We start from the raw sequence: 27,749 nt of genomic DNA, 5'->3' as shown, positions 1-27,749 counted from the left end.
CTAGCCCGACGCCCCTACTCGGGGCGGGGAGTGGCCGGGGGTGGATCAGGAGAGCCCCTCCGGCCGTGCGCTACCGACATGGCGGTGCCCGTCGCCAAAACAAACGGAGAGACATTAGTTGCATGTGAACTTTATTTGTGAGCCAAGGGGAAAGGTCCAAAGCCAGAGCAGGATGGGGGACGGAAAAACGGGACGGGGCTAACAAAAGCCAGCCGCTCCTCCCGGCTTTCCCTCGTCCGCCGACAGGCGCCCCGAGCCGGGGAAGGAAGAGGCCCGAGGCAGACGGGCCGCGGAGGACCGGTGGCGGGGCAGCGGGGAAAGCGGAGGGCCGGAGTGGGGGCGTCCTGGGCCCTGCTGACCCCGCTGGGCCGAGCACGGGCGCCGCAGCCGCAGGCCTACCCCCGGCAGGCGGCGGCCATCGCGGGTTCGCCGCCCCCGTGCGCCCCTCCGAGGACAGAGGGGTGGGGGCAGAGGAGGCGGAGGAAGCGGCGGCGGCGCCAGGAACAGGGAGGAGGCGGCACGCCGAGGGAGGGAGCCGGAGCCGGGCCGGGCCCCGCAAGAGCAACAGCAGCGCCAGCTCCTCCTCCTCCTCGGTGAGTCCCGCTTCGCCACGCCGGGAGGTTGCTCGCCGCCGAGCCCGGATGCCGGCGCAGGCCGCGCCGCGCCGAGGTGTCCAGGGAGAGGCCCGCGCCAGGAGCGGGACACCGCGGCCTCCGCTGGGTGAGCGTCCCCAGAACAACGGGCGAGCGCTCCACGGCCCGTTTCACCTCTCTGTCTCCGCGGTAGCCGGGGAGGGCTGGCGGGCCAGGGGGAGAGCCACGGAATGGGGTCGGCACGGCTCGCGGCTTACCCTCCTCCCTCCTCCCAAGCCGCGGCCCCAGCCTCCTGTCTCTTTGTTTGCTTGGCTCCCCGAGCGTGCGGCGGCGCGAGGCCCTGCGGAGGCATCGGGGCCGCGGCGCGGCCTGCACGGCTGGCGGGGAGCGGCGCGGCGCCGGGCCCGCGCCGCCGAGGCGCTGCCCGATCCCCGCCGTGACGAGAGGGGCCCGCGGCCGGCCTCTCGCCTCACCCCCCCCCACCGTCGCCTTGGCGGCATAGTCCGCCGTCCTACCCCTCGCCTCCCTCTCCCCCAGAGGCACCCAGCTCCTACCGGTGCTATTAACGCAGGCGGATTAATTAGGTTGTTCCCCCCAGTTCACTTTCCGTTTTGGAGGTCGGAGGATGGCCCCGTCTCCAGGTGTGCAGGTGTCCCCAGGTGACGGTTTCGAGCCGCCAGTGCGAGGCTTGTGCGGCGGAGGAGCCCCGGGGTGCGGGGCGTCGCGTCGTTGTAAGGTGCGGGTGCGCCAAGGGCTCCTGAAAGGGTGAGTGAAAGGCTGCTTTCTGTGACAGGCGGCACCTGAAAACTTGCCTTTGACCAGAAAATAACACCAACCCCCCTAACTTTGCTGGCTTTCATTGTTCTGGAAGCTGCTTCCCACATTCTCTTTCCCTAATGGTGCGGCTTCTCGCAGAAAACAACTGGTCCTGGCCCATGCCTCCACTTTCGCTGAAGTTTTAGCCTTTGCAAAACACTGAGATTTTAAGAGGTGCAGAGGATGACACTTCTGTAATGTGAGATGCTTTCTTTCAGCCTCCTTTATTCTTTCCCCTTCTTATCTTTTCAAAATCATCTTGGTAACTTTTTTTTTTTTTGAGGTGCAGGGTACTCTCTTGAAGAGGTTGTTTGCAGAACACATTTCAGTCAGGAAAAGCTTCTCTTCTTATTAAATTATTGTAACTCTCTTACTGTTAGGTTCCATATCCTCTTTCCTATGTGCCAGGAATGTTTACACCATATCCTATTAATATACCTGTAGTTAAAAAAATGCCTGCTGTAGGCCTGCTGTCTTAGGCAGATGCTGTCTGCATAAGTGCTTGAGGAATAGTGCATCTGCATTTCTGTTTTGGGTGAAAAAAAAGCAATGTTTTTGTTTGTTGTTGATAAACACATCACCAGATTGTAGGAAATATGGAAGCTTTGGTACAGTTGTGAAAGAAATAACTTAGCTTGGCTGGAAGACTTTAACCAGTGGAGAATGTGTAGGTATTTTTGGAGCGTTCTACAATAAGGCAGTAATTGTAGCTCACAGTTTTATATCAAACTTATGAAAAGCAAACTTCAGCTTTTTCAGAAGTCTTATTTTAATGAAATATTGGAGTCTGCTACCTGTTACATATTTCTTGCTTTTATAGCATTGCACTCTGTTTGGAACCAGGCTTTTACATAAATCACATTTACCTGTTGTTTGCTTAATCAGACATATTCCCTATATCCTGAGTTTTGAGATTTAAGTAGACTTTTTTTAAAGTTGAAATTCAGTTCACTTAAGCCTGAATACTTAAAAGTATGAGTGGTCACAGTGTAGAGTTACATAGAGATACCCCCATTTGCCAGCTCCCTGAGAAGCTGAAAGGCTGTGGAGTCATAAGGAAGAAGCACTGTGTTGTTTCCAAGGCCTTTTTAAGCCTCACTTCATTACATTGCCTGTGTGCAGCATCAAAGTGTTTGTGTGGATTCAGGAGACATGATGAATAATCCTAAACTTCCTGAGAAGTTGACATACTGAAATCTAAAAAAGATTTATATTAATTTATACTATGCAGTTAACTTCTTTGATCCTAGTTTGTGAAGTCCAGTCATATGCCTGGGGTTACTCATAGAGAGAGATGGTTTCAAGAAATAAGTGATCACATTGTTCGGCAAGTAGATTACACCTCCTAACCTTTCTTAGTGCTGTAGAAGTGGCACAATGAGAGTGTGAGCTCTTAATTAATAGTTCTTCTGAGGAAGCAAGTTAATTCTTTTTGCTCTTATGAAATTTTCTGTAGTCTCACAGTAACTTGAACATAAACTTTTTAAATACTTTAATAGTGTTGCTTTGAGTTCACTACTTATTTGCTGCTTTTTTTTTTCTGGCAAAACTGAAAACAGTCCACTCAAGTACCTTATTTGCTATTGCTTTACTGCACTTCTGGGCCTACACAACACTAGTTGGGTAGTGCATACTAGTGCATCATGTTACAGGGAGCTGAGTGAGAACATAAAGTAGCTAGAAAGGAGATTGTACTCTCAGCATTTTGTTGGTAATGCTTTAATATGTATTAGCCACAAATTAGAGTGTAGCTGAAGTGGTTGGGATGCTCCAAAGAGCATCATGACACAAGTAGTTTAAAGGTAAATGTAGCCTAATTTAGGAATGCAAATGTGAAAATTTATTGAATATAAATTGGATAGGACAGACTGAAAAGGGGAGTAGAGTCTTATGCAACTTGACTTCATATTGTAAAGGATTAAAGTGAAAAAAAATACAGAACTTTGAGTTAAAGAGAAATAACAATATCTAATAATGTTCCTTATGTTTGTGCCAAAATCTAATTTCATTCCATTATAGTGTATGCTTATTTTTTCTGCAAATATTTATCAGTTTTCAAAAGATAACAGATGCAAAGCTCCCAAGTTCTTACAGATTCTCTCTCAGTACCTCCCAGTAAAGCTGTGGTAGTAGCAGACAAGGAAGTATGCCTAAAAAAAGAAAAAAAACCCCAAAATCTCAAAAATTTTCTTGAAGATGTCAGATGGCAGGTTACATACAGTGGTATTTGTCTTTTGTTTGGGTGTTGTTTTTGGTTTTTTGTTGTTTTTTTTTTTTTAAGAAAACAAGAAGATTGTGCTTGTAATGGAATATTTATTGTCCACAGTTAAAAAGCATACCACTCAAATATACTTCTGGTACCACAGAGGATAAAGATTTATGGCACACAGTGAATTCCTTCTTTTATTGTTATTTTTGCTTTTTCCTCTAGAAAGAGTTGATTTCTGAAGTAAAACTCTGTACTATTTAAGTTGAATAAATTTCTGTATTAGAAAGTTAAATTAGTTTTGAAACAGACATTTTAAAACTCATAGCCTTGAGTATTTGTTGCAGCAGGGTTTTTTTCCCACTCTTAACTCAATATTCTTAAGCTATTAAAACAAAAAATATGTCTCCCACCAACCTTTCCTGGTGTTTAAAACCAAAAAAAGCTGGACTTGAATTACTGCTGTGGGTGAAAATGTAAAGCTGACAGTACATTAAGCATTGTCTAATATATCAGATATATAAAGAAGGTTACACAAACTTTGCCAGAGTCTACACAGGATGAATGTGAATAGACAACATGATGCAGAATCTGAATCTGCTTATCATGATAATTAAAACTTTCAGATTAAAGTGTTAGAAATTTAGCTGTCTCATCGCTTAAGCTCTCTTTTAGTAAAAGTTACACCAATTTTTTTCTTCTACCAGTTTTCATGGCCTGCTAACTCCTGCTTTTGTCATGTACAGACATGCAAACAATAAGCATCTGCAACTCCAGGTAACTTCCAACAGGTTTTGAGGTGCATGGGTTTGCAAACCTGTTATTCTTTCTAGTCGGTACGGACTTACAGACCTATCTTTAGATATTTTATTATAAAAAAAATACTTAAACCAATATCTGTCATGAAATTTTCTTTTGAAAACGATAAAGCTAAAATACTCTAGAAATTATTGGCCCTTTTTTGTGTCCTTAAGCATTTGCATAACTGAGTTCCTCAGAGTCCAAAGTGTTAGCTTCACTTATGACAAGAATGTTACCTAAAAAAATTGTTCCTTGTTTGCTGCATCACCAAGAAAACTCTGCAAGTTAAATACAAGGCTTTATTTGTTTATTGTGGATGCAAGTATGTCTGCTGGTGCTTCTGCCTTTGACTTGAAAAATCCATTGGAGGAATTTGGAAAAAAAAATCTTGCTTGCAGGTAGCTCCAACCTAAGGATTCTGTGTATATGTATTCCTGTACAGGTGCTGCTCTCCAGACATTGCTTCCTATTGTGTATATATGGGGCACGTGGAGTTCAAGAGGCTTCCTGTCTTCCATGGAACATTCTTTTATCCTGTCATCTGCCAAGTGCAATAGGTTGATAATTTAAAAGAAATCTCAGGTCTGTAAAATATGTGGAATTTTTGTTATAAACATGAAATAATTTTGCTGTAAACTGCTGTAAAACAGTTTTGGATTAAAGCCATTTTCTCTGGCAGTGAAGGTATAAATAGTATATGTTAGTGTTGTTTTTTTTTCCAGAGTTTTCTTAAATAGTCTCTAGTTAAAAAAATTTAAACAATAAAAATGAATCTATATGTACTGTTAAGTAAATCACATCGATATGGGATATTTTTCTTGGCTTCCCAGTGCAATTTACATTTAGCAACTGTATTTGAATTATTTAACTTGGAGTGGTTTACAATACTGATCTGTGAGAGGACTTGTTTAAGATTTTAGTGGTCTGAAGTTTATATGGTAAGTGCAGTGAAGCAGATAAATTGATAAATTTTACGATTTGAGGTTGCAGGCTTAACACTTTTGGTATTGTTCCTCAAGGATATTTTGTATTACTTAAAACAATAAACAGAGTGCTACTCTTGACAAAAGAGTTGGAAATGTTGTTCCAAATTGTTGGAAATGAAATTCCAGTCAGGCTTGATTTTATAGTGTGTAATCTCTGTTTTACTTGAGTAGTTTTATTCTTAATTAATCTTGATATTCTCTGGTAAATGTGCTAAAACAGCAGTTTGTAGGAGTCTTGAGTAGGTGATTGTTTTTCCTTCTCTAAAGCAGTCTGCATTCCTCAAATAGGTTGAGAACAAACTAGTAGGCTACTCGAGACATTTCCAAAGCATGTTTGTTTGATTCCAAGATGTTTCTGATACAGTGGTCAAACTTGCTCTTTTTTTCTTTCTTCTCATTTAGGGAACCCTATCTCTCCCAAGTATGCCTTATTAAGTATTACAAGACCAGGCAGTTACAAGCTATAATGTTGACTGTGTGTTTTTGGCACGAGTAGTGACTTTCAGTACCATTGGAATCCTGTTTGGTGGTTAGTCAGGTATCAAATTAGGAGGTTTAATAAAATAGATATAGGTGAGTGATATGAAGTCAAAAGGTTTGGGTTGCAGATGATGTGCCTTTTGGGGTGAGATTTATGGAAGCTATACTCTGAAAAACAGGGTAGGCAGCTTTTCAGATTGACTTTCTTCATTTGGGATCTGGTGGAAACTGCAAGTGAAGAATTCTTGCTAGATTCACTGGAACAGAAGCTGTTTGTACAGATCTACTGAGAAGGGAAAAACCTATGCTGACGAAGTTTGCCAGGCTGGAATTTTGGTCAGCTTGAGGAGACAGACTCCAAAATAGTTGGTTTGTGCATTCAGAGGTATGAGTTGCTACGTTATGTGTAAGATCTTAAGACTGGATCTCTGTAATATAGATGACTGGTGGCTATTATTTTTTTTCCCCTTTTCCCAGTTCTCTCTTCAGTTGAAAACAGAGGCAAAACAAATGCTGATCCAAACATTGCTCCGAAACATTGACTTTTCTCCTCTTCCTGGCTTTTGAAAGGAAGAGAGCTATTGGTTAGGAATGACCAAAGAATTAGCCTAGGCCTTTGGTATGGTTTTGTGCAAAAAAAACTAGAGTTATTTGGGAAAATGATTACATTCTGCAGACTTGTATTGAAGGGGTAACAGACCAATGCACTAGTCTTAATTTGCTGTTGAATCCAGTGGTGGTCAAAAGATGACTGAAGGGAAGTTGTTACATCAGTACTGACTCAGATGTTCTGTATGTTACAACAAAAAGTGGTTTTTGAGATCTGCAGTATTTTAAATGTTGTTTGTCATAAAAAACAGGAATAAAAATTGTTTCAGCATTGAGATGTATTGTCTAGTCTCTTAAAAAAATTGGGCTGATCCATTTTTTCATTTTATTTATAGTGTATGTACGTTTGAATGTATGTCGGAGAGAACAGGAGAAAAAACAAGTGTGTGTGCATATACATGACCCTCTCTGTCTTTGTTTTTTCATGTGTGGACTTTCAAGCTTAGCTAGCTTTTTCAGATGGGCTTCTGCACTCCTGGCTCTGCAGAAATTTGAACTTGCTCTAGAGTTAGCTATCTTAAGGGCTTTGAGTTTCTGAGCACATTACTTCATGTGGACCGTGAAAATTTTATCTTTGATTCTGCATGCGAGAATTTGTACAGTAGTGTGAAGTTGCTTAGGGTAAGGCCTGAATTCATGTGCAAGCTAAGCATAATGTACTATGAGCAATCTCATTGATTTAAATATCTTCTTAAACTTAGTTAATCTTTACTGGATTGGGACTGAATATTGGCAAAATTAGTTTAGGGATATGTGGAAAATTATTGTCTGCTGATGTGGAACATTATTTAAGCACCCTGACCACCCCATCCCCACTCCTTCCCCCAAAACAATAAAAACCCAAACAAACAAAACCTAACCCCAAAAGTCTTCCAGTGTGCATCAGGACAAAGCATTGTGTGTCTAAAAGATTTAACTAAAATATTCTCCATCAGACTGTCTGGTTGAGTGAGATGTCCTATCTGCAGGTAATGAAAGTAGAGGTGTTGGGGGGGGGCGGGGGAACAAACAAACCAGACTTCCTGATGTTAATCATGAGTAATTAAGAGTCTATTTAATTTTGACCCAAAGTTAGAAAATTTGCATGTAGCATAAGCCTTGTCAGAACTGATATAGTCACATGAAAAGCTTTTATTCTGACAAGTCAGGACTTTCTCAAAAAGATGGCTTATCAGAGTTGCCTATACTGTCAAAATTCTGTTCCCATTCTGGTCAGTGTGCTAGTTGTGCAGTGTTAATGTATGTGCCTTCTTAAAAGCACCCCTTGGGCTTTAAAGGACTGTCAGAGAGCCTATTTAGAGAGCCTATTTAATGTTTCACCTTCTGTTTCAAGGGAAACAAAAAATTAAAGTTATTCTGTGAGATTTGACTGAGATAATGCTCTCTGTACAGGTGTGTTTATATATTTGACAGTACTTCAAGCACAGCCATGTCTACTGTTTCCCATATATGGGTAGGCTTTAAACCATAAAGAAGATAATTAATTTACTCTTTGTCCTTCCTAAGCCTCCTGCCAGTGAAAATGGAAGGGAAATATTTTAAATAAGATGTATTTTGCATTCTCACTTTTTCAAATACAGAGCTTTGGTTGCTTTCTGCAGTGGATCCTAAGACCTTGGGAGGAGCAGCTAGGCTGAACACAAGATGAGGCAGTAGGCACACACTGGCTGCCACTTCTGCTTGACTCATCCAGGTTCTGCTGCTGGAGTGTGTTCCAGGGGCAGCTGCTTAATTAGAAGAGGTACCCTATGAAGATTTCCTCTTAGGCACGTACCTGACTGCAGATCCCCCAGTCTTTAAACAGAAAGAAGGCACTCCTTTTTCTCTGATTTGTTTTTTTGTTTGATTGGTCAGTTTTTTTTCCTCCCCTCTAGTTTGTTGCGTTGTACTGGCTTGTCTGTAAAATAATTTACTGATTGTATCCGTTTTACTGACCATGATAGACTGATCTTCAATAGCTGATACTGTTTGATATTCTGTACATAAAATTGTTGGATTTGAGGTTGACAGTGGTCCTAACCTAATCTTCCTGTATGTGGTTTGATACAGGTACAAACTTTCTTTAAGTGAGGAATGTTTGTGCTCTTAGAAAGCTTTAAAACTGTCTTAACTTTGTTTAGCAGTTGACAGGCAAGTTTATAAATCAGAGTCTAAAGGAGGAAGTAACATGTTGGAGATAAGGGAAATAAAATACATTGAAATAAGGATTGCAATAGAAATATTTTGGAGTTGTAATAGTGGAAAAGAGCCTTGTTTTTGCGTGTTGTGCTGCTGAGAAACCTGATAATATGTGACCCTTCTGTTGCCATTTTTTATGAAACATATTTTCTGATTCTGAAACCAATTTCAGAATCAGTAATGAAACATTAAATGTTATAGTATTGTTTTACTTGGATTTGTTAAGGTGAACATGTGAGTAGCTCTGTTTAAAACAGTCTATCTTTTGGTGCTTAGAGTTTTGGAAAAGTGAGTGAGACTTCTACCCACACACACATTCCCTCCTGCCCTTGCAAATTTGATTGTTTTTAACGGAACTTAAAATAACGATTGGAGTACTTAAAATTGAAGGTCTTATTATAAGTATTTATATAAGTACAAATAGTGGGGAAATAGACTTTTCAAACAAGAGGAGCACTTGGATTTGTTTTCACATTACTTGTTCAGAGGCAGTATGAATTCTGTCTTGTATCCCTCAGAAGTGGCTTTTTTCCTCACTTCAGAATATACCGAATAAATCCAGTGTAATTAATCACTTTCCAAGTACTAATAGTTTTTCAGAAAATTTATTTCAAAAAAAAAGAAAAGAAAAATATAATAAAATTAATATTTTTTTAACTTTGTGGATTAAATTACTTTTGTGTTGTACTAGCTTTTGTCTGCCACTGAAAGACTCGGTGCTTATCACTTTGTCTCTTTACTACTACATAAGTCAACTGAATTTTTAATGGTAAGTAGTATGTAAATTGGACTTTGGTTTAAAAAAAGAAAAAAAAAATTAAAACCTCCTCTTAGAATACTTACACAAGTGTATGGGACATTAGCAGTAAAGTAGTTCAGCAGTGTGGAACATGTATTTTTCTGGGTGAAGTGTTTCTTTGAGGCTTAAACTGCAGGTGCTTACAGGTGCATAATGGATAAATCCATTCTACTAACAGTGACAAAGGCAGAAGTGTGTTCACTTGGAAAGAAGTTATGAATAACATTTTTCCGATAACATTGTTTATGTAAACTTCGAGGAAATTTTCCCTTCTATTAAGTACAAGCAGAGCATAGATCTAACTAGTATTAATCTCAACTGAATTGTGTCTTGTTAAATAGGTTTTCCAGAATATAAATGAGACATAAATATAACTATGTGAGAGTGTGTTCCTTATGCTTGATATATTAAATAATGTTTCACCTTTAAAATAGATTCCCAAGCATGTATGAGTGAAGTATATTGTTGTCACTTACTGGGGACCATATAATAGGTGGACTTTGGGCCTAGCATCCATGTGATGAACAGAATTTATTTGCAATGAAATAAAATGTAAAATTATATAGCTAAACAATCCCTTGTCATTTCCACATACCAGTTTCACAGCCTGCAAGCAGTACAAGCTGCATTTCCCAGTGATGTAAAATACAGGATGTAACAGCTGGGTAGCTAAAGTCCTCATTTATGGTGTAAAATAGCCAAGTTTAATTCTCCATTTCAGTCCTTTCTGGATAAGAACTACTCAGGAAGTCAGTCTTTTGGCTGCTCAATAGAGAAACAGAAAGTTTCCTTTTCCTCCTTTTAAAGCTGTTATGTAGAAGATTAACAGAGGTGAAAAAGAAAGGGCTAGAGATGGCCTGTTTTCTCATCCTGGTGGACTAAGCAACTGCCTTGGAGAGGGAGAACCTGAGACTGATGTTCTGGCCTGGTTCATTCTGCATCTGAAACTGTTGCTGCACATTTTAATCAAGAATAAGTGAGAATTTCCCTTCCTCGATGGCTAAATGACCAGTATCCCAGTTGCTAGAATTTGTAGTTCCACTTCCATTGGTGCAAGCTCCTTATGTGATCCAGGGGGTTACTGTGGTCATTCTTCCACTTCTCATGATGTCCATAAGAAGAAGTGGTTGTCACAGTGTTTTTGAGTCGTGATTCTGTGAGGTGATGATAGACAGTTTTAGAACATGCCTAAGGAGGCAAATGAAGGTGTAGTCATGAGGTAGGCATTGATACTGTTCTACTAACACTTCTGCTTTTATATGGAAAAAATAAGGCTAAGGGCTACTGAGGAGATTTTAAAAACCCCAACCTTTGAAATTTTTGTACTTCCTAGGTTAAGTAGCTTTGTGCAAGTGAAGGGGAGAAGGATTTTGATGAACAACATTTTAAGGGTCTCATGTCTGAAGAGTCTTAAAGAACCTAGCTCTTCTGGTGTGACCTAAGTAGTTAAAACTTCTGTTGATTTTGAGAGGAGCTTATTTTAGGGGAGCCTAGTGGAAAAAAAAAATCTTAACTTGGACAAAAATCAGATGTTTTATAGGTAAAACTGGTTGTAGTTCTGGCCTTTGCAGTTTGTCAAAATGTACTTTCCTTTGAGTTGTATTTTTGGAAAGCAGGCCATCAGCCTCATATCTATTGTGTTGCAAGCAGAATATGATTGGGTTTGTGAGAATACTATGTGCCTCACTGGAGACACCGGTTTAGCAAACTCAGAGTTTGTGTCATGTAAAGGTTAAAATCTGTGCAGAAATACTGTTGGTCTGTTTGTTAGTCTGAAAATAATGGAAGTGCAACATGCAAAGAAAATAATGATGTAGAATTTTGAAGAGTGGTTTAGGTTTGGGGCAGGGGGAAGGGGTTGGTTTTGGTCTTTTTTATTAACCGCCTCTGTAACTTTGGTGTCTTGGTCTTTGTTTGTGATTTAGGCTGTCTTATTGTTTTATTTTGTTTTCCCCCACATTTTAAAGTCCTTTTGATAATATATCACTGATGGATCTTCTATGTGTCATCCAGCTACCTGATACGTCTTTATTCCTGTAAGATGGGTGATTCATTTGCTTACTGCTTTGATAAGTGAAGTAGTTGGGCTGAAAAGACTTTTTAAAATATCTGCTGAATTGCAAAGTTTTAAATAAAGTCAGGAAGTTGAATTATGACTAACTAGAGGACAGTGACAGAAGATATCCTGAAAGGTTGCATATGTCTCCATAGAATGATGAAACCCAAGGTCTTATGTTGCTTATTTCTTCATTGTCAGCAAACCCCTGAAAGAGACCACAAGCTTTAACTGGTCTCCTTTAGTGAGTGACTGGAATCATGGTAATTTGGTTCTGTTGTCATACATACATGGAGAGATGGGGGAGATTACGGATTTAAGTAGGTAGGTATTCACTCAAAATTTCAACAGGTCACACACCACCCGCTCATCATTCTGTCTTCAGAATTCAGGTTTCAGAGTTAAATGACCTTACTTTGGCCTGATGGTGCATATTATTCAGCTTATCGATCCATCTAAAGATATAGAAATTGAGCTCTCGATGTTCTGGCTCGTGAAGTGTTGAATAGAACATTAAATGCCTGCACATTAACATTTGAACATCAGATATAGAGGCGGCAAAAATTCCCTCAGTGAAGCCAATAATTCTGTCTGTGAGAATTTGGAGTTTAATTAGTATACTGTAAGTAAATGATAGGATCATACATTTTAAAGAATGATGGAGAGTAGAATGTAGATTTTTGTCCCATATGTGAGGCAAGGAAAAAAAGAGAATTGCTCAGCCAACTCTCTAGGCTTTTCTCAACTTCGAGTTCTTGAACTTCTAGTGTAATGAAATAGCCTCCAATGTTTCTTATATAAATAGTTCAGACAAAGGATATAAAATGATTTTTCTCAGTATTTTGTTGTTCAAGAGGGAAAATATAAAGGGTTTTCCTCACTGATAGATGTTGTCTAGGACTATTTTAGTGGTTGTATTTTAAATTTTCAAGAAAGTGAAATTGCTAGGGGAACTTACTGATCACTTTCAAATAAAGACTCAACACATGGAAATTTTTTAAAATTTCGAATTTTTTTTTTTTTTGCAAATGATTTATTATCACAGTGATTACCTTTCTCAGTAACATCTGATTAGCAGTTAAAAAACCAAATCATAGTAACAAACCACTTTTGCTTCTAATGAACAAAGATGCAGTCTTAAGGGTTGGAGGTTTCTATTACAATAAAGAGGTCTCTGTGAGGAATGGAGTTGTTTCATGCCACTTTCCTCCTTGGTTTTGGAGATACTTCTGAACCCCAGGGAAAGCTTTTCCTTTATTTAGAAATGTCCATGCCTTATATTACTTTTAACTTCAGAGTAATTTGAATTTTTGCTATGGTTGCTCCCCCAGTTGAGACATTACCTATCTGCTTATTTGCTAGAACTTTTGTCAGGCAGCCCTGAAGAGGCTGCAGGGCATACAGTCAGAAAGAGCCTTGCTTGGTCAAGCTTTGTTTCCATGTGTGAACATTGTACAGATAACTGTGGGAAAGATCCTTGCACTTTTGTTTCTCTTTAATCAAGGCACAGTGGTCTCTTTTCCCCGAGACTGTAAATGGGTCTACTTAATCATTCGATTTATGTAGACTTAACTGTATTATAAAGGATTGCTGCATCATGGCTTAAATTGAGAGGATAGAGTGTTATCTTCTAATAAAAGAAAGCTTTTTATTGGAAATGGCATGGTAGATGTGGCAGGAGTGATAGTTGCAAAGAACTCTGAGACTTTACCTGGTCCTGTGAATTTAAAGAGTAATTCAGCCCTAATCATAAACTAACCTAGCTGAGATTAGTTTGAAACTAATCCAAGTTCCATGAGAACCAAGGCAGAATGGTAGATACAAAAGCAGTTTTAAGACTGCGGTATATTGGCATTTGTTCATAGCCTTCTAGAGAAGTTCAAAAATAGGAAAATGAATCTTCCTTCAAGCATGAGTCCTCCAATTGTGCTTCATATGGTAAAAAAGTGTGATTCTTTTTTACTGAATTTGCAAACAAATTTATTTTAAAAACTTTTTTAATCTACTTTTGTTTCAGCTCATGTGTTAGACAAATTTGTATCAAATCAATTTCTCTTAGAGTTTAACAATATTTCTATTGCTCCTAGTGGAATAGATTAGATAACTGAATTTGGATTATTGCTTGAAGAAAAGTATGTTCTTAATTTGATATTTTTGGGGGGTATTTTTATGAAGATAACTTTTTTTCCTCTGGATATTTTGAAAGTAGTTATACTACCTTGAAATACTTTGTACAGATTTTTTTTTTCTGTTTTTGCATATCTCTGATGCCAAGTGAAAGTTATTTGTAGGAACAAAGGCTAATTACATACGTTTTCAGTTGTCTATTTGATAAGCATAAATGGAAGAGGGAAGATGAGCAGTTCACAAATTGCTAGTCAAAATACCAGTTTTACAAATATGTGCTATGGAGACCTCATTTGGCTAGATAATGTAGCTTCTGAGGTGTTTGAAAGTGAAATCTAACTTTTTTTAAGAAAACAGTTCTATATATGTGCCTTTAAAGCTGTTCTGATATGTTGCTTAGGGTTTTTGTTTCTGTTCCTTAAGAAGAGAGTATCCCATGTTTCACCTTAAGGAAAGCATAATTCTTATTATCAGTCATACTTGCTTGGTGCTACAAGGTGTAAATGCTACTTCCTCTCTTTTCATTTTCATGTCCAATGAATTGGACAGTCAGACGCAAATGTGATGATTGTAACAAATGAACAGCTTGTAATTTAGGAAGAATGGCAACATAAAAAAAAAAAGTTATATCAGCAAATAGTACAGTGAAGTATGGGAAAATCCTGTGTAAACCCTTATAGTTTTCATCAGATATATGGTGTGAGGCTTCTTTTTGTTACTTTTCCTGTATTCTCCTTCTTTCTCTTATAATTTCTGCACTTGTTTCCTTTCTTTTCTAGCGTTATTTTCCTGGATGCAGATAAGCACATATTCATGTTAAAACTGAGTGGTGTATTTCTGTATTGTCTGTTGGTTACATGCCCTGCATACTGTGGGGTTGATCAGTGGCGGAGGTTTGGCCTGAGGAGCTGAATGTCTCTCCTGACAATATTGTAGGAAAAATCATTCATGATACCTGTTTTATGTCTCATCATCAAAATATCTCTCGGCAATAGGCTCTTTTTCAGCTGGCTTTGTTCTTGTTTCAGAAGTTGCACAGTGACAGTGTTTCTCTGCTTGCTGTAGAAATAGGAGCCCAAAGTAGCCCAACATAAACTTTGAAAACGAAACCAACATAAATACAAGGCAATATGAAGTGGTAATATTTAGCTGTTGCATGTCTTCTAGGTGTTTCCTTTCCTTTTTGGGAAGAGTTGGAAAACAGTTTCTCACAATTATGTTTTTTAGTCACTAATATTAAAAGAATTGCTGACCACAAAAATCAATGTGACTGGTTTATTTTTTCTGTCTTTCTGGCATATGCTTTAAATGGAAGGGCAGTATTTCTAAAATTACATTCTGAAGTGCACCAGGATTCAGAAACAAACTGTGTTTAGAATTAGGTTTTAGTGCATGCATCCGTGCAATTAGATAGGTTATGTTATTTTCAATACATGTTGCAGCATTTAGGTATTTGTGGATACTTGTTCATAAAAAGCACAGAAGTGTTTTTTCCTGAGTGTCTTTCCCTTCTTCCTTTCATTTTCACTGTATTAGTTTAAAACAAACTTCTCAAGTAGCAGGCATAGAATCATATTTTCAAAATGATTAATTTTTACAGAACACTATATTGATCCTTATTGCTAATTGAGAAGCTGGCTCATAGACCACTGTAGTCTTACAAGTTTTCAGACTCCTAACAGAACTGTGTTAAAGTTTAAGAGAATTGCTCAAATTTCCTCCATAAGCATAAAGTCCTCCTTGTTATCATGCTGAAGGTACCACTTTACCTTACAACTGAGGAGAAACATTTTGGTGTATCCACCTTTTGTTAGGATGGAGAATTGGGACAGACCCTTACTTGGAAAGGAATTCTCATACATGATCTCCCAGCAAAGTTACATTTCCATATGAAAATAAACTTAATTTTTGCTGACAGACAGCCTACTTCAACGCTGATTGCTTGAGTCTTGTAAAACAGACAGAAATTAAAACTGAGCTTGAATGAGCATCATTCTCATTCTTCATCTGCTTCTGCACAACTCTGTGGAAAAAATTAATACAAAGGTTTATTTGCCATCCATGTCCTGAAATGAAACACATTCAAATGGAGTACACACATCAGATTTCTTCAGTGACTTCTCTTTTTTTCATTGAGGAAGATTGTTTCTTTTTTTTTTAGTAACTTGGCATATATTGATCTGTTGTGTTATTCTTTTGTTTGCTCCTTTTTTCCTCTCTGATGGTTTATCAGGGTCTTAGAGCCAAGTTGTGGCTTTTTTTCCTGAAGTTTCTCAGCATGAAAGATTTGGTTAGTGTATTTTAACAGATGTCTGCCTGAAAGAAAGTGATGAAAGGTGGTATTTGTGCCAGTCTTCTAATAAGTGTATAACAAATACAGTCTGCTTTGTTCCCCTATTTAGGTGTTGATTCTCAGTTGGTTACTGTTCTGGCTGTCATCCATCCAGCTCACCCAGAAGTTCCTACTCGAACAGCAGCACTGGTATCGTGATGTTTTGTGTGTGCTTGAGCTGGTACCAGCTGATATCAACTGGTACTGATTTCAGTTTAATACACCAGGTTAGTGTGTCTGTGGCAGCTCAGGAGCAGACATGCATCCCAGTCAGCCATCCTTCCGTAAGGGAGATGTAACCTTGAGTGAGGAATGTGAGTGTTAGTAACTGGTTTTGGCGATTGTAGTGATGAGATTATTGTAGTTACAACACTGTATATACACAGAAGAACTGTAATACAGAGATGCCATTTAACACTCTTCAGTTACTCCCCAGAGGAAAACTACCAATCAGATAGAAATATTCTGTCCTGCAACCAAATATGGGAAAGAAGAGCAGGACTTAGTGCAAGCAGCCATGGATTAAGTAGTTTAAATAATAAAAAAAAAAGTCAGGGAAATTCAGATGTTAAGGGACATCCGTTTTCAACAGAAGGCCATAGGCAAGCAGTCAAGGTGTTCAGACTTATTCAATGGTTCTGTTCCTGGATTTGTATACAGTTAATTCCACTAATAATGCTGAAGAAAAAATGCTTTGTGTCAAGTTTTCATTATTACTTTACCTGGCTTTTCTACTTATGTCATGCTTTAGGCCCATCAGGGAACAAAAGACCACAATTAGCCTCAAGTACTGAAGACCTGAGGATTGCCAAAGGGCAGGGAGAGCTTAATTGCTACTTAAGGTCCAGGACAAAACAGACCAAGCTACTCGGTTTTGGGAAGAAAACAGAAAGTAATTCAATGCAATACCAACTAAAGCATAACCATAAAACTGCAAAACATAACCAAAATAAAACAACACACAGAGTGGTACAACAATGAAGAGTCCAACCAGCCCTTTAAGAACACCTTCTCCCCACTTCTCCCCTCTTCCCGGGCTCAGAGTCCTGGTCCTGGTGTTTTTACTTCCTCCAGTCCCCTGAAAGGCCCAGGGGGGCAAGGAGTAGGGGTTTCAGTCAGTCTGTTCCCGACAGCTTCTGCCGTTTGTCTCTCCTCAGGGCAGGCTGGCGCCGCACCAGTCCTCCCTGTAAGTCCGTGAGGTACCTCACACACACAGCAGCCCTGCACGCGCAGCTCTTATGTGCATTTATCCCAAAAGCTGCAGCTCCATTCTGCCTCTTGTGTGGGTCTGTTCTGCAGCCTGCAGGCTCTACAGGATGGCCTGTGCCATGGCCACCTCCCCACACAGTCCCTCACCTGTCTGGGTGCACTCACACAGAGCTGCTGGGGGCTCTCAGTCCTGCCATGGCCCTGCATGGGTTGTAGGGGTACAGTCTGCATTCTCACCACTGCTTGCAGAGGGGCCTCTGGTCTGTTACTCCTCCTTCCTTCCTCCTTCTCTGACTGTGGGGTCCACGTGCTCGTCTCCATCTTGTATCACTCTTACACCTCCTACCAGCACTTCAAATTCCCATACCTAAATAATGATTGCAGACGTGCCACATTGGCCCAGCTGGGCTGGAGGTGGATCTGAACCCAGGAGCTGGAGGAGAGTCCAGAAACTCTTCACCAGGTCTTTGCTGTGACCCACTACCCCTGTTACCAAGCAAAAAACAGCTTCTTGCTAAACCATGACAACTTATTATGAAAAGCATACCTTGCTTATTCTCTGCTAAAGGTTACTAATAGTGGTTAGGGTTACTCTATATGTTGTTAGAACGTTAGTGCCCGTGAACGGCTTTCCCTTTCATCTTTGCAAAAGGAGGAAAATTTTAAAAAAGAAATTACAAGATTACTGTTGGGATTTTTTGATTGTTTGAAGTTTTCATCTATGTAATAACTACTAAATTGTATTGGCCTCTAGAGAAGCTGACAGTACTTTCCTCATGTGTTCAAATCTTACAGGGTGAAAGTTTAAATTTGCAGTAAATAACATCTATTCAGTGTTTAGGTCTTTGATTAATTATCTTAAAAATAAGAGTCCTGAAGTACTTTTAAATTGTATAAAGTGCTGTCAGGTGAGCTTCTGATTTGTTTTTTACCTTGTTCCAGTTTTATATGAGGGTGTATATCTGAGGTTCTCCACACTTGCTAGAGAAACAGGTACACAGTCTTAATACTGAAATAGTTTATCTGTTAGCAGGCAAACAAGTACTAAAACTATCTCCCATTTTTTGTTGTTTTCTGGATGTAACAGTATGCAATGGAATTTAGATTACTGTTCATAATACAATGTAGGAATTTATATGAAGCTCGGGCAAACTCATTACCATCTTTAACGTTAACTGTGTGTATAGTGAGAAAGCTGAAAGCTGCCATATAGTGTATGCATTCTATCAGAAACTGTTGATGTTGTAAATAGCTGTTTAATTTCTCATTACTTAATGAGTATTGTATGTGTAGTTTTTGTACTCACATAGACTGAAACTGCAAGTACATGGCAGGAGACAAATAATATTTTGTTACTGATTTGAAGAACAACACCAAACTATGTGGTGCAGCCAACACGCTGGAGAGAAGGGATGCCATCCAGAGGGACCTTGACAGGCTTGAGAGGTGGCCCCATGCAAACCTTGTGAAGTTGAACGAGGCTGAGTGCAAGGTCCTGCACAGGGATTGGAACAATCCCAAGCACAAATACAGGATGGGTGATGAAGGGATTGAGGGCAGCCTTACAGAGAGGAATTTAGCGGTGTTGGTGGATGAAAAACTGAATATGAGGCAGAAATGTAGGCTTGCAATCCAAAAAGCCAGTGGTATCCTGGGCTGCATCAAAAGAAGCATGACCAGCAGATTGAGGGAGGTGACTTTTTCTGCTCTATTCTTCTCTTGTGAGACCCTACCTGGAGTACTGTGTCCAGCTCTGAGGCCTGCAGCGTAAGGACATGGATTTGTTGGAGCAAGTGCAGAGGAGGCCCGCAAAGATAATCAGAGAGCTGGAGCATCTCTCCTATTAAAGCAGGCTGGGGTTGTTCAGGCTGGAGAAGGCTCTGGGGGGACCTTATAGCAACCTTACAGTACCAAAGAGGCCTACAAGAAAGCTGGAGAGGGACTTTTTACCAGGGCAAGTAGCGATAGGGCAACAGGTAATGTCTCTGAGCTCTACAGTGCTCTACTGTTTCATTTTATGGAAATAAATGAGCAGGTAAATATCTGTGTTAGGAAAGTCTAAGTTAACTGAAGCATCGTTAAGGATTCCAAGCTATTTTTGTGATAGTGGTTTCATTAAACTTTTTGAAAACAATTCTTTTTCAACCATGAGTTATATTTTAGTGTATGTCTGCAGTATCATAGAATCATAGAATGGTAGGGGTTGGAAGGGACCTTTAGAGATCATCTAGTTCAGCAGTGCTACAGAAGCAGGTTCACCTAGATCAGGTCACATAGGAACGTGTTGAGGCAGGTCTTGAAGTCCTCCAATGAAGGAGACTCCACAACCCCCCTGGACATCCTGTGCCACTGCTCCGTCACACTCACAGTGAAATAGTTTTTTCTTATATTTATGTGGAACTTTATGTTTTCTGTCCTAAAAGTTAATGCTGTTCTACTTACGTAGTAATGTATTCTAGCAGCATTGTTTATGGTATTTGTCTTGGGAAATGAGTGTGCCTAACCAAGAAGTTTGAAAAAATAAGAAATTAATAAAGGCCAGAAAAATATAAACAAACTTTTTGTTGAACTACTTTTGCAAACACTGCATTGAGATAGCTTTATGATTATAGTCCATAAATATATTGTAGTATCAAACTGAAACTACTATGCAGTGTTAAATAATCAAACTAGATTTGCACAAACTGCCTTTTTAAAAAAAAAAAAAAGTCATAAATTGCTGCTGGCCACCATAATCACAATTAACATGTATGATTGCATGACGTAATCTTCAAATTTCTGAGAATCAATCTGTAAAGTTTTAGGTTTAATTCTCTTTACTAATAATTTCACGTTTGTATATGATTATTATAAATTGCTCTATAAAATGAGGTGAGCAAATTTAGGGGTTTTTTTTTTATATATAAGCATAAAGGGAACCATGGGTAGTAACATGGTAGTTTACTAACATGTTATTTTTTGTCCAGAGGTCTGTGTTTCGTCCACCTTTATAATTTTAAAGATCCTAAGATGCAGAATTTGTGACGAAAGTTCATAAGCCAGAGTTTCATTTAGCCTGTAATTCTGTGTGTTAACATCTCATTCCTTTTCTGGATCTGATTAATCTCCTATTTTCCATCTGTATATTCCAGGTATTTCAGCATGCATAGCCACCAGGCTTTGAGAGTGCATTAGCATAGTTCAAAGTCTGCTTATAGTTGCAAATACCCACCAGGAGATCTTCTAGAGATGTCTCTACTGTTTAAATTCACTGTACAGCAGATGGCACTGGAATATCATGAGGTGGGAGACTTCAGTGGTGGTGTAATTAGTACAAAGTACTAGCAAAGCTGTTGTAATGCTGAGTATTGCAAAGAAGTTGCATAGCTCATATTAATGTATTCCTGTGAGGGGTGCATGCTGGACTCTTCTGCTTCAGCTTCCTCTAGATGTAGACCGTGGAAAATTCTACACTTGCAAATATTGCAGAATTACTGATATTCTTAAGTACATGCAAAAAAGGAGGAATATCTGGATCAATTAAGGTGTTTGACTTCAGAGTATATTTACTTCCTCCTATCTTGGATAAAATATGTGCAAGAGATGTCAAAAAGTAGAGTGGTTATCATATGGAAGACTTGTTTAAAGGCTTGCTCTCACTGTAGGTGTGTTCGGTTTACTTCAGAAAACTTTGACCTGGCTAGCCATTCCCTAGATTTTTATGATCTTTCCTGGATGAATGAGCTGAAAAGTCAAATTTATGGAGGAGGTAGGCACCTGACTCTGAAGATTCCAGATGGGAGCAGTTGACTGGGACTTCAGCAGATGTGTCCACTTGGCAGAGATGCTGGAGGAAGAAAATCTCTTAATAGTACTAAGGAAGGGAAAGCCTGTGATTTTTCTTTCTCTATGCCTAAAACAAGAGTTTGGAAATTAACTTTTCATAGAATCATAGAAGTTCAGGAGGGGACTTCTATGACTTATTCTAAACAGATGTTACTTTTCTGTTAATGTCTTGATTTTTTTCACTAGAATTAGTTTTCCTGTAATTTTGTAACTATTTGAATATTGCTTAACTTTCCTATGTAAAAAAGTATGACCTTTTAAGACCAGATTTTTAAGACAAATCACAGTTTAACCCGAATGTAGGAATCCTGTTATTTAGGGTATCTTCTATAGTTTCATTTTCTATAGTTATTTTTGTGGGGAATCTTTTAGGAGCCTTCTGAAGAGTGAAGTGTTCCAGTGCTTCAAAATTTTATGTATGTCCATTAAAACACATGCCTATGAATGTGATCTGATATGTGTGTATATTTAAAAAATGATATGCTGAAAGCAGAAAAAAGTTGTAGAAATGTCCAAGGCAGATGTAGCAGGTTATTTTTTTGACCCTGATTGATTTCCAAGTCAACCTCTCTATATTTACTTTTATTTGATGCCTACTACTACTTAAGTGATGCAATTTCTATTCTGTAACCCTTATGAATAATTTTGAAAATACCTCTTTTGTGAAGTTAATTGTTTTTTATTTGTTTCCAGGAAATGGCTCTTGAAGTTAAATGAGGCTGGATAAAACACATAAATGAAGCAGAAGCTGCTCTGCGTGTGTTAAGGCTCCATCACCACAAGCACTGCTGATCAACCAGACTTGGTAACTTGTCATAATGAAGAAAATTAGTCTCAAAACAATTCGCAAATCCTTTAACTTAAATAAAAGTAAAGATGAAAGCGACTTTGTAGTGGTTCAACAGCCATCATTAAGTGAATTTGGAAAAGATGACTCCTTGTTTGGCAGCTGCTATGGCAAAGATTTGGCTAGCTGTGAAGTCAATAGTGAAGATGAAAAAGGAGGCAAAAACAGATCAAAAAGTGAAAGCCTAATGGGTACGTTAAAAAGGAGGCTTTCAGCAAAGCAAAAACAGAAAGGCAAAGGCAGCACACCATCTGTAAGCTCTGCAGATGATGACACCTTTTCTTCCTCATCTGCTCCAATAACCTTCAAAGATGTGCGAGCTCAAAGACCTCTGAGATCTACTTCCCTCCGTAATCACCATTACAGTCCAACTCCTTGGCCCCTTCGACCTACAAATTCAGAAGAGACTTGCATCAAAGTGGAAGTGAAAGTTAAGGCCTTGGTCCATTCCTCCAATCCAAGCCCAGCACTGAATGGCGTTCGAAAGGACTTCCATGATTTGCAGTCAGACAATGTGTTCCAGGAGCAAAATAGTGTGTTAAAAAATACAGAATCTCAGAACGGGGACTTGCATCTTCATATTGACGAACATGTGCCTGTAGTTATTGGATTAATGCCTCAGGACTACATTCAGTATACTGTGCCTTTAGATGAGGGAATGTATCCTTTGGAAGGATCACGTAGTTACTGTCTGGATAGTTCCTCACCCATGGAAGTTTCAACTGTTTCTTCTCAAGTGGGGGGAAATGCTTTCCATGAAGAAGAAAGCCAGGTGGATCAGGATGTAGTCGTTGCACCAGATATCTTTGTGGACCAGACGGTGAATGGTTTGTTGATTGGTACCACAGGAGTCATGTTGCAAAGCCCAAGAGTTACTCACAGTGATGTCCCTCCACTCTCACCTTTGCTACCTCCAATGCAGAATAATCAAATCCAAAGGAACTTCAATGGATTGAATGGCACAGATGCCCACGTGGCTGAAAGTATGCGCTGCCATTTGAATTTTGATCCTAACACTGCCCCTGGAGTTGGACGAGTTTATGATTCTGTACAGAACAGTGGTCCTATGGTTGTGACAAGTCTCACAGAAGAACTGAAAAAGCTTGCAAAGCAAGGATGGTACTGGGGCCCCATTACACGTTGGGAGGCAGAGGGAAAATTAGCTAATGTGCCTGATGGCTCATTTCTCGTTCGAGATAGTTCTGATGACCGTTATCTTTTAAGTTTGAGTTTTCGTTCCCATGGAAAAACTCTTCACACTAGAATTGAACACTCAAATGGTAGGTTTAGCTTTTATGAACAACCAGATGTGGAGGGACATACATCTATAGTTGACTTAATTGAACATTCAATCAGGGACTCTGAAAATGGAGCTTTTTGCTATTCAAGATCCCGACTTCCTGGATCTGCAACTTATCCAGTGAGACTGACAAATCCAGTGTCTCGTTTTATGCAGGTGCGTTCTTTACAATACCTGTGTCGTTTTGTAATACGTCAGTACACCAGAATAGACCTGATTCAGAAACTGCCTTTGCCAAACAAAATGAAGGATTATTTACAGGAAAAGCACTACTGAAAGCTTATGGGAATCTTGCATCTTGCACTTTGGGAATGACAACAACAAAAAGAGATTGAATTACAGTTTACAGACTTACATTGTTATCAAAATCTTTTGCTGCCATAAAAATATTTCTTTTTTTTGTGTGTGTAAAAGAAAAGTAATGCATTTGGATTTATGTTTGTTTTGGGTTTTTTTTGTGTATTTTGGGGGGCATTTTTTTTTTGGAAAGAATGATCTCAAGTTTATTTTTAGAAGTGTGAAATAGCTATCTTTCATCAATGTGCAGATTAATCACAATGTGAATGATAAAATTCTCCTTAATTTCCCCCAAGTCCTTTGCTGCTATCCACTGTGATTTTTATGCATTGAAAGCACATTTCATGTGTATTCAACTATAAGTAAAAGTCAAATAAAACTTGTTGAATGGATTTTTTTTTCCTTTAAAATAGCCTATCTTAAAAAAAAATGATCATGGATGAAAACATATTGGTGTTCTAAATTGCAGAATTTATATCTATGTTTAAAACCATTTCCTAATATCCTAATTATAAATTTCTAGAGAGATATGGCCTAATGTAGAAATTGTAGACAGAGATGTGTGATAAGAATATGGTTATGCAGCATATCTTTGGAAAAAAAAACCACCTTTCCCCTAAGCCTTGTGTTGTCTGTACACTTTTTTTTTTCTGTTGTAAAAGGTTGGTTTAGCCTTCCTCTTGTCTCAGCATTTTGTCCTTCTAAAAATGGCCTTTAAAAAAAAAAAGACAAGTCTATGAAAGTCAGTGTGTAGTACCTATAAGGAGCTTGTGATGTTTGGGTCCAATATTACCTTTTAAAATCATGCCATCAGCTAAATGAACATCTAGTGGGTGTCCTGTTTCTGTCGTTTTCTCTCTGACCTTCTCCTGGGGGGTGGATGGGCAGGGGAGAATTGCCTGCATTTGTAGGAAGACTGTAGGAATTATAATGGGAACATAAATTGTCAAGCCATTTTAGTGATCAGGTAGAACTTCTGACAGGACAATTTCTACAGTATATATTCAAGCTACTTTAAATTTTGTCATTTTCCCTTTTCTGCACTTTTTCCTCTTCAGAAATGCAGTAATACACTAATATCCTTTGGAACATTTTCTCTCCCCCCCCCCCCCCCCCATTTTTTTTTAAATGTGTTTTGGGGAGGAATGAACAAGACTGATACCATTTTGGATTGAAGATGCTTCAGATGTATCTCTAAAGCTCCATTCTCATAGCCTTTCAAAATAAGGGGAAAGAGGTTTGGATATTCAATGACCGCAGAAAATGTTTAAGTTTATTGTCATGAAATATATTTTCACATATAAAACACTGAACCAATTAAGTAAATGTTTATGATATCTGTCAAAGATTCTGGCATTTTAAAAGCTTACAGTTATTCTAACCTTCTGTAGGGTAAAAAAGACTTTCAGCGGGGAGTATAGGTTCTACACTAATATTTCTGTCATGCGAGGTTAATTCATGGCATTTACCTGTTTTGTTTCATTTGTGTCTGTGTCCTCTTGTCGTCCTGTGTGCCCTCAGCCCGCTCCCTTTTGCCCTTGATTCTGTCATATCTCTGAGTTATTTGTTGAAGGGGTCATAGCTAGCTTGGAGGAGAGGCTAGCTTTGCCTGCCTCTGCCACCGCTTCCTGTTTTTGAATGTCATCTTCCCTGTCTCTAGTAAAAATGGCTAGTCAGTAAACATAAGCTTAGAAAAGGCTATTCATCCTTGATACAGCTTTCTTGTTTAGGTCATTTTCTTCTTATTTAATGTAGCCTTTTTGTCCCCTGAAATGAGTCTTTAGTACTGAATACAGTATTGCTGCAAGGTGGTGCAGTAGCACTACATCTTGGGTTGCCTGAATTGATAGACAAAATTTATATTTTTTTAATTTATTTTTTGACCATAATGTTTAAAAGAAATACATAAAATAAAATCAAAGGTAGGTAAGACTGCCTTTGCTTTTAAGGGAGGAAAAATAAGGAATTTTTTTTTTTTAGTCTGATAAAGTTTTAAGAATTAAAAAAATAATCTAGAGCAGTCTATATAGGTTATTTGTTGGCTCTGCCATTGAGAGATATGTATGAAAGTGTGAATTCTGTTTTCTTTTTTTTCCTCTACTGACTGAATTCCCCCCAGACCCTCCCACCCCCACTGAATCAGGATCACTAAATTAAAAAAGGCACAATAACCTGTTGTATGGTACAGTGTTCTGATTCTGTCTGTGGGGAGGAAAAAGAAAATAATTTGTATGAATTTCAGATACATACTTTTAGAAGAAAATCTCTGGCATTTTCTTCACTTTAAAAATTCTTTCCCCATATAAGCTAGAGGGTCTATGCATTCTACAGAATCTTTGAAAGATTATAGTATATTAAATATTTTCTTTGCCATTTAATACCACTATTGAGTACATTAAACATATGTTCATGCTATGCCACATGCATTAAATTATTGCAGTGAAACTTAAATGTTTGAAGATATAAATAATATCCAGGTCTTATTGCTGAATTGAAAATCATGCAAGAACACACATGCCAAATTTTTTGCCCATGCTTTCAGTTTGTTCACTCACACATGTTGATTTTTGTTTTTTAAAGAAAACCAAAATGCAACAACTTTGCTTTAGTGATCCATTTTTTTAAAATTGCCTTCCTTACTGTGTTCTTAATCTGTGAACTTAATCAGGTCGAGTTAACTTTGTCATTTTTTTTTTCCCCACCATAATGCTTCCTCAAAAGGAATGCTGTAAAGTGATTGAGGCCTGGGATATGAGAACCATATAGCACTTGCTTCTAAATAAAAAATGGTGGTGATATTTCTACTAAGACTCAAAAGATTTTAAATCAGTAGTAAATAGACATAAGTACTTATTTTTACAGGTTTCATTAATCGGAGCCTCATGGTGTTTTTTTTTCATACTGAGGTAACTGGCCAACCATGTGAAGGAACCCAGAAAAATTACTTTGAAAACATTAAAGATACTTACAATTTCTTACAATAAAGATTAATATAAAAGAAAAACAGTAACATTTATGTATGAGAAAATTGAAAAGTACTCAGAGTAACCACAAAAATTATGTTCTGCTTCTTGAAAATTAGAGGAACACAGTGTCCTTGACAAATAAAAGGAAAATGATTGAAGATATTTTGTGGACTTTTGGAAGTAGATACCCTAAGAGTAAAAGCTAACTGACCATGATCCTTATAGAGTAGAAATGTGGCTATTTATTCAGCACAACAGTTTAAAGTTTCAAAAGGTATGGTTTTTATGCAACTGAATTATAGAAAAAAATGCTTTTGAATATGAAACTTTGAAATAAAGCTCCTTTTTTGAGCATTTGAAATTATTGACATTATTGATAATATTGTTTACCAATTAGAAGCATAAAACAACACCTTGTATTTGGAAATAGAAAAATAAATTTGCACAATTTTCTCTGTGTGGGTTTTTTTTTTGTTTTTTTTTGTAAGTCAGTGTTATAAACAACTGAAGGTGATTTGTGTTCTTTGATCTATTTGAAGGATATAGCACTTACCCTGCTGTTGACATAGTGAATGCCATCTTTTTATCAAAATATTTTTCTGTCAGAAGGATCAGGAATGCAATTGTTAATTAAACTCTTTGTTCTCATATGAGCTGACTTTGTATTTTGTTAGAGCTGTTTTTCTTTCTGTGAATTTTGACTGCTGGACTAAGTGAAATCTGTGCAGTTTTTGTTTTGATGCATTTCATTTATGTGAATACTGGAATCACACATTTAAAACAACATACCAGCAATATACAGGCTATGATTCTGATGAGAAGTATTTCTCTGTCATTGAACTTTCAAATTCTGAGCAAAGCTATGGATAAATTAATGATTGCCAATTTAATTTCTTAAAATCTTTTTATAAGAATGAAAATTTCAAGCATTCTTTATAAATAAAAAATGGACTAAGTGGTAGTTCATAATATGGGAAATATGGTGTTGTATCTGGAAAGGGTTCTAAATTCTATACAGATAATGAAACACTCTTAAAGAATTTAATGTGAATGCCTCTTGGGTTAAAGAATTTTTATAGTGATGATTGAGTGCCATGAAGTTAATACTTGCAATCCATATTGCTGTAGTTTACACTTTTCTCCGTTTCAGACCTGGTGTGCACTATTTGTACTAAGCATACCACAAAGTGAATTATCCAAAGTCCATTGATTTTAATGTGTTTTGATTTGTAAACAAACTTATAGTAATTTCTTGCACATTTTTGAAACGTAATTGTATAAGGATTTATGTATCTGCTTCTGGATACAGTGTGTAAATAAAA

At 38.3% G+C, this 27,749-nt stretch overlaps 1 protein-coding gene across 9 annotated transcripts; it reads left to right on the top strand.

Moving 5' to 3' along the window:
• Positions 1 to 99: 99 nt before the first annotated feature.
• Positions 100 to 27,710, top strand: SOCS6 (suppressor of cytokine signaling 6). Of its 9 annotated transcripts, none has more exons than XR_009818676.1 (4): positions 100 to 720; positions 1,192 to 1,358; positions 4,859 to 4,998; positions 8,072 to 8,150. XR_009818676.1 is itself a non-coding variant. In XM_061995715.1 (4 exons), exon 4 carries the CDS (start codon positions 21,836 to 21,838, stop codon positions 23,438 to 23,440), a length of 1,605 nt encoding a protein of 534 aa, XP_061851699.1. In that variant the 5' UTR covers positions 100 to 593; positions 1,192 to 1,358; positions 4,859 to 4,998; positions 21,711 to 21,835; the 3' UTR covers positions 23,441 to 27,710. The 9 variants fall into 9 exon arrangements, 8 of the variants coding, with proteins under 8 accessions (XP_061851699.1, XP_061851697.1, XP_061851702.1 ...); XM_061995715.1 differs by lacking the exon at positions 8,072 to 8,150 and adding an exon at positions 21,711 to 27,710 and having other exon boundaries at positions 100 to 593; XM_061995713.1 differs by lacking the exon at positions 8,072 to 8,150 and adding an exon at positions 21,711 to 27,710.
• Positions 27,711 to 27,749: the final 39 nt, after the last annotated feature.

This window comes from Colius striatus, chromosome 4 (assembly GCF_028858725.1).
Source record: "Colius striatus isolate bColStr4 chromosome 4, bColStr4.1.hap1, whole genome shotgun sequence".
Lineage (NCBI taxonomy): Eukaryota > Metazoa > Chordata > Aves > Coliiformes > Coliidae > Colius > Colius striatus.
This window is presented reverse-complemented; position numbering and strand designations above follow the sequence as displayed.

What these genes read in the sequence shown, in the direction of transcription:
- SOCS6 (XM_061995712.1), top strand. Translation starts at nt 21,836, where the DNA reads ATGAAGAAAATTAGTCTCAAAACAATTCGCAAATCCTTTAACTTAAAT.